At 44.9% G+C, this 7,057-nt stretch overlaps 1 protein-coding gene across 1 annotated transcript; it reads left to right on the top strand.

Annotated features, from left to right (window-relative positions):
* The first annotated feature begins 649 nt into the window (after positions 1-649).
* On the top strand, positions 650-5,898 carry LOC123187212 (prostaglandin E synthase 2). Its single transcript, XM_044599009.1, has 6 exons — positions 650-1,048; positions 2,486-2,620; positions 2,744-2,819; positions 4,214-4,308; positions 5,217-5,384; positions 5,476-5,898. The coding sequence occupies exons 1-6, from the start codon at positions 739-741 to the stop codon at positions 5,649-5,651; spliced, it is 960 nt and encodes a 319-aa protein (XP_044454944.1). The 5' UTR covers positions 650-738; the 3' UTR covers positions 5,652-5,898.
* The last annotated feature ends 1,159 nt before the right edge of the window (positions 5,899-7,057 follow it).

Raw genomic sequence — 7,057 nt, 5'->3', positions numbered from 1 at the left:
GAGCAAAATGGGTGCCCCCTACAATGTTCCGGGTGATGAAAAATGCAAAAAAAAAAGGTGTAAAACTACTTTCTGCGTGCACCAGATACATCACGTGCTGAAGATGCTCTGTTCACCAGGGACGCGATAAGCGTTGATCAAAGGACACATCAATAAAAATCGCAAGCAAAATTGTCGGTGCTGATAAAACGGCGAGGGGAAATCGTGGTGCTCACCAGAGCTATGTGTTCCAAAGTCGGCCGTGCGCCCGTTGTCACGTTCAGCCGGTCGTGGCCACTCGAGCCCCCATTCTCCAGAACCCTTTAACACAGCACGCACACTCAATTACTCGAGCTGACAAATGGGCCTTGCACACGCCATAGGCCCACATGTCAGCGGGGCCACACTTCCGCTCTCCCGTCGATTACATTCACGCCCTCCCTTTCTTCTCCCGCAAGAAGAACCCGCTGTTACAGAGGAAAAGAGCGCAGAGATCCCTCACAGTCCAACTATTCGCATCTGCCCCCTGCTCCTCTCCATTCCCGCAGAGCCCTAATGTCGTAACGTAATTTCTGTAGACCTAAGGGACCAATTGCGTAGATTGTTTCTTCAATCGGGGATTAAATTATAATTTTAAACCCAGGGTTTTAGGCATCTTCCAGCTCCATCCAGGCCGAGACGCGAAGCCACCCCACCCCACCCCCTCCCCCGCCGACGCCGACGAGGCGGCCGCTCCTCCGGCGAAACCCTAGGGCCGCGATGAGGTCGCTCCGCGCGGCGCGGACCCTGCTCGCCTCCCGCTCGTTCCTCCTCTCCTCGCGCGCGCTCCATGCCGCCGCGGCCTCCCCCGCGGCCGGCCGCTGGGGCAACGCGCCGCCGCCGCCGCCCACGCCCTGCCCGGGGCCGTCGTCCCGGGCCGGGATCGCGGGCGCGGTCTCCTTCTCCCTGACGTTCGCCACGGTGGCGGTGGCCGAGGTGCAGGCCAAGGAGCGGCTGCCCACGGATCTGCTGCCCCGGAACGTCGTGCTCTACCAGTACCAGGCGTGCCCCTTCTGCAACAAGGTCAGAGGTGAGATTGCCCTCCCATCTAGTAGCATTTTTCGATTCGCGGCCGCGGCTCTTTAGAAAATGGTGAGATCCCGTTGCGCTGTCAGATTCAGTCAGAGTTTGTATGGTCTTAAAATCTACGGTTCTGTAGTGTATTAGGTTAGATTTGTATGTTGGCTAGAATAATTGTTCGCATTGGATCAAATTAGACTGTAATCGGAGCTTGTCAACATATTATTTCTGCTCTTGCTAGAGACTGAAGGGCTGTTGGGGAAATCTATGCCTAAGCACCTGTAGACTTATCTATCTCTGCTTGTATGGCTTTATAAATCGGTAAATGTAGAATGCTTTCTGATCTGGTGGTACCATCAGGGACCATTCCTGTGTCTATTGGCATGGTTCAAGATCAATAAGTATTGTGTTATTCTTATTTAAATCATCAATTGTGCTTGTTTGAGACCATTAGTTGTCTGAAATCAGATTGCATTCATCCAAGTTATGTAAACATTATGCGGTGAAAAATCTTTCTACTACACTCTAGAGCTGCAAAAAGATATGAATATATGTTGATTCATCATAACTAATACAGAGTTTTTTGGGGAAAGCAATAGACATTCCTATCTTTTGGGATGTTTGTATATGTATGAGAAGAGGTTACATAGAGCTAATTTAGACAGATGTCTGCATTATTTGTGTGTTACTAAGGATTATTGTATTTGTCAATCCTCAGTTTTTTGTTTGTATGTTAGGGATAGGGTCTTATCCCTGTATTTATTAGCTGGAGACTAGATTGGAATGTCATGTGGCCAACTTTTTATAAGCACGTGCAGTTTAACCCTTTCTTGTTATACACAGACCATCTTTTCTCCTTCCCCTGTGGTGAGGCTACAGCCCTATTTATTTGGCAGCTAGGTGCAAATGTTGTCCAGTAGGGATTGACTTTCTATTGTAAAGAATATTAGTTGAGTTAGGTAAAGAGCCCTAGTTCAGTTAGAAAGTTGAGTATGGTATTCCTTTTGATGGGGAAAATAAAGGTCTGTGTTACGAAAGCTATTGATGCTAAGCAAGAAAATGTCCCCTGCTATCAAGAAAGCATAAAATGGTTTCACGGATGGGCTGAGGCAGCTTGTTTTATACTTTCATGTTTTTTTTTTGCTGGTATGGATTGGTTATAGAAACTTTCAAACCATCTAAAGTTTAGTTAAATATAGTTGGATAACTAAGTTGCAAGCTTAGAGTAAGCACAGGTGTACACACGCAAACTGGATGCACTAATTTTGTTGTTGCATTTTTATAATGGTCAAGATTTTTATTTTAAAATTTCAAAGGAGTAATGGTGATTCAGAATTCAAAATAACCAAAATTGATTGCTGTACACCTGTAGGTTGTCCTGACATATTTCTGCCTGCGTTCTGCACAATCTCCTTGAGTCTAACTTTTTTTTATTGGCTTTGTTTAGCTTTCCTAGACTACCATGATATACCCTACAAAGTTGTGGAAGTTAATCCACTGAGCAAAAAGGAAATCAAGTGGTCTGAGTACAAGAAGGTCCCGATATTGACGGTAGATGGTGAACATCTGGTTGATTCTACAGGTTACGCTTGTTACCTGCAACCTTTTGCAATTCACATCCTTCACTTTGTTACAGCTTCAAGTAACATGTGCTGTTCATATGCGCTAAACTCTTGTGTTAAAAAAAATAATCTCTTGTTGGCAGACATAATCAATATATTACAGCACAAGATCAGCCCTGATGATGAAGTCACTAATGAAGAGGAAACAAAATGGCGCAAGTATGTAGTTTTTTAATTGATTGGTGTGCAAGCATGCATCTGATGTTAATGTTCTCTAGTGCTCCCTTTCTTTAGCCTTGTACTCCCTCTGTAAAGAAATATAAGAGCATCTAGATCACTACTTTAGTGTTCCAGACTCTCTTATATTTCTTTACGGAGGAAGTTCTAGCTAACCCTTAATTATTAGGCTTCTAAAATACTCCTCTGTAAACTAATATAAGATGTTTTGGGAGTATAATTTTAGGTTGGGCTTTTAGAATAAGCTGGGGAGGGGGCAGCTTATTTCTACACCCAGCCAAAGCCCCCAAAGAACTGGCCCTTAGTTGCAGTTACCATATTTCTTTTTATTTGATATACTTTGTACACACCCATTTTACTTATTTGCAGTGTTTTACTTAGCAAGTTAATTGACGAAACCAAGAGCTTTTCCATGCCAAGTTGTCCGAAAGACCATACTTAACAGATCGAAGTTCTTTTATCTTCAGTTTGCAGTATTAAGTCATCATAAACAAGAAAATCGCTACGCGCATTATGTCGCAGGCTGCTGGCGTAAAGCCCAATTCCATCCATGAATCATTCAATGCCGACCCCAACCTCTCACATCCTGAACAGCTGGTATAAGGCCCACAATCCAAACCCGTGACTCATCATACCATTCAAATTCCCAAACCAACCTTAACTCCTAGGAATCTCCCTAGTTGCTCCGTTGTCTCTGCCCTTGCGGAGGCACTCGTACACCTTCTTAGCTCTGAAGCATCTATGCCCCCCAGCATAGTGGCGTCCATTCATCTCCTTCACCCTGGTGCTCCTCCACCTCCTCCGCCCTGGTGTGTCTGCACTAGGCCTTTGTGTTTGTGCTCCGCTGATATACTGCCTGAGCTGATGTTCTGAGCTGAACTGCTATTTTGATGTTGCGAATTAGTTGCTTAACCTAAAACTGATGACCGGCCCTATATAAATTGCTTATTAGGTTTGGTGTCCCCTTTTTTTTGGGGGGGGGGGGTGGTTGGGTGGTTGCTACTTCTGTGGGCACGTCTTAGAAACCTGAGTAAGCTTTACTAAATAAACCAGATGCCCATCCCTACTGCATTTTTATCCACGGCCTGAAAACTACACAAGATAATCTTTAGGGATCACTACTTTTGGGCTTTTAGCAGATGTAGCTTTGGCCAACTTTATGTTTTTCCTTGAGTTCACAAGTACTCAATCCTTTTGTGCACATCATTTAGACTTGTACAGGTGAAATGGCAGCTGTAGTATGGCCAGTTCAGCTGCCATTAGGGCGTAATTTAGTACTTCTGGAAGGAATTAGGATTTTATTGAGTATTGATATACTTACAACATACTCTTATCTACTAGAGCATTAAAGTTTTCTACATCTTTCTTTGATCTAGGTGGGTTGATGAGCACCTTGTGCATGTATTGTCACCAAATATATACCGGACGACTTCGGAGGCTCTAGAATCTTTTGACTACATTGCAAAGAATGGTAAAATTCTAGAACTTCCATTTTCTTCTTGTACCCTGCTATATGTTGTTTCTTTTTTATATTTTTTTTGTACTGCCAGTAAATTTCCTATCCTTCAGAATTGTAATAGCTAATACCCATTGTGAACTTGTGCTCATTGTTTATTGAGGTTTACATAGAGAGCGCTGTAAATTATCAGGCGAGTTTGTTGGTATTTGAGTGATATTTGAGTGCATATAACTAAACAAGCATCCAGGATGTTCTGAAAATGTTTCTGGGGTGTAATAGGCTGTTATCTACTTTTAATCGTATTATAGTTCTGTTTGCTATTTCTTAACAGACCTATGAATTCTAGTCATATGGAATAATGTGAGTATTGCATGAGTTCTTTTGTTACATACCAACCTTTACGCCCCTGGCTCATTGCTTTGTTTTGGGGGGGTGGGAAGAAGTTTGCCAATTAATCCATTTCATGGGATGTAGCATTCAACTACCATAACTGGATTTTGTTGGCTGTATTGCAACGCTTGTAAAATGTGACTTTGTGAACCAGACCTGTGGAGGGTAATTAAGCAATACGTGAGACAAATATTATGATTCTGTAAACCCCACAAACATAACTTTACAGTCTAGTGAGTTTTCATACACCCAATTCTCCCTTGATGAACCCTAAATGCAGGGTAATTTGGTGACACTGAAATGCTGTCCCATGCCCATACTAATGGGTCTCCCTTTTCACCAAGAGGGAAAAATTATTTCTGTAATTGACTAATTTACTATTCCATAATTAGAAACAAATGGAAAATAGATGAAGATGTGGTGTTCTGTGTCCTGTTTGACACTTGGAACATTAACTGTTGAAAACTTAATTTACTCATGTTCCTGATTTCCTCACTGATGTTTCTTTCTTGACCCAAACTCTGATGCAGGTAACTTCAGTTACACCGAGCGGTTTGCTGTGAAGTATGCTGGTGCTGCAGCAATGTACTTTGTGGCCAAGAAGCTTAAGAAGAAATACAACATTACTGATGAGCGCGCCTCGTTGTATGATGCTGCCAACACGTGGACGGAAGCACTGAATGGAAGAAATTTTCTTGGTATCTTATTTATCCTTGAGCCAAAAGAAAAACATATTGGAAGCTACAGGGAAATTAGAATAACTTGGTTTTCACTTTCTTTATCATCCAGGTGGCTCCAAGCCTAACTTGGCAGATCTGGCAGCATTTGGTGTTCTGAGACCTATCAGATACCTGCAATCTGGAAAAGACATGGTTGAGCATACTCAGATCAGCGAGTGGTACCAGCGGATGGAAGATGCGGTCGGAGAACCATCAAGAATCCCGGAGGGCCAGTACCCGGAGTAGAAGAAAACCATCACTAATAGAAGTTTTTTGCTCGTTCAAGCCCTCATTTCAAATGGATGAAATCGAATGGAATGCGTGTCTTTCGTAAGACAGTCGAATCATTCAAATTTTGCCAAAGGTTTTAGTAGGATGCAATAATTCTGCCGCGTATATGAATTTAAATACATGGTTTGACATGAAAACATGCTTGAGTGTACGGAGTGATTGATTTGGGAGTAGGAGAAATGAGAATTCCCGCTTCTATCCATCTTCCGCCCAGTGTGTGGTTTCAAATGTTGGTGAGCTATTGAAATTCCTGGTTTTACGTCTGTTTGTTCTTTAGAAACAGTCTGATAGTAATGAGCAAAGCCCTGTTCGGCAGTCATCCAACTCGGTGGAGCGCACGGAGCGACCCTTCGGCCACTCTGAGAAAGTAGGCTGCGGCCCTCTCCGCTCTGGCGCGGAGCTGCGGAGCGGAGAGCTGCCGTAACAGGGCGCAAGGGAAAAAAATTGTATGAGACCGGGTCTCATAGACCAGCTTGTGAGACCCTATCGGATGAGCGACATATGGCATCGACAATCTCAGAGCACCCTAATCCCACTTCACGTCTGATCTCAATCCCAACAGCTGATTCCCAATTCCAGAACCCCACGTACGTACGTACGTACATCCTTCATCGCTCTAATAGGTACCTGGGACTAGGGTTTTCTTTATTTTCCTCGCGTCTATGGCGGCCACGCCCAAGGGCCTCGACCGCGGCGGCCAACCGGCACGACGCAGCAGCGAGGACCTCTCTTCCATGACCTCGCCGAAGAAGCTCGTCGCCGGCGGCCTGTCGGACGGCTCGTCCATGGCGGATGCATGCCATGATGTTGGCCCGGCGGACACCACGTTCATGGCGGCCGTGCAGCAAGATGCATCCAGCTGCTATGTGATACCGCAGTCCTCCATGGCGGCGAACTCCCGGCCGGTGGTTCCAATGTTATCTAAGGCGCCACATCCATCTATAACTCTTCCAGTCCCGGTAAGTGATCCATGCGGCCAAGCTGGCTGAGTGATTGCACTAGTCCAGTGCTTGGCAACTATCTGATTGCTTACACTGAAACTCGTGAACTATGAAGCTTATGCAACCCGGAAGCCAAGAAGAACATATGGTGGGTGTGCGTCAAGACATCGTTCTGGCCGGCCGGACAAACTCGTCAACCGCGGCGACGCGTCAAGGCGCGTCCAGCAGCTCCGTCATGCATTCAGTCAGGGCGGCGCCAGCGGCGGCGACGGCGATCTGTGGGTCTAGGACTTGTCCTATCACGGTGCGTGTGAGATGCATGGGTACATAAGTATTCAGAATATACATGTGCATAGTTCTGCGCTAGCTTGGTTCATACATTCGATGCTAGCCACTGTTATATATAGCATTAGTTGTAGA

Source organism: Triticum aestivum, chromosome 2A (genome assembly GCF_018294505.1).
Source record: "Triticum aestivum cultivar Chinese Spring chromosome 2A, IWGSC CS RefSeq v2.1, whole genome shotgun sequence".
NCBI classification, from domain to species: domain Eukaryota; kingdom Viridiplantae; phylum Streptophyta; class Magnoliopsida; order Poales; family Poaceae; genus Triticum; species Triticum aestivum.
Note: the sequence above shows the minus strand (reverse complement) of the source record. Positions and strands in the feature narration are given on the sequence as shown.

Excerpts from the sequence above, each read along its gene's own strand:
- LOC123187212 (XM_044599009.1), top strand. The coding sequence starts at position 739 with ATGAGGTCGCTCCGCGCGGCGCGGACCCTGCTCGCCTCCCGCTCGTTC. Across the intron at positions 2,621-2,743 it reads ACATCTGGTTGATTCTACAG|ACATAATCAATATATTACAG; the intron begins GTTACGCTTGTT and ends TCTTGTTGGCAG. Across the intron at positions 5,385-5,475 it reads GAATGGAAGAAATTTTCTTG|GTGGCTCCAAGCCTAACTTG; the intron begins GTATCTTATTTA and ends TTTATCATCCAG.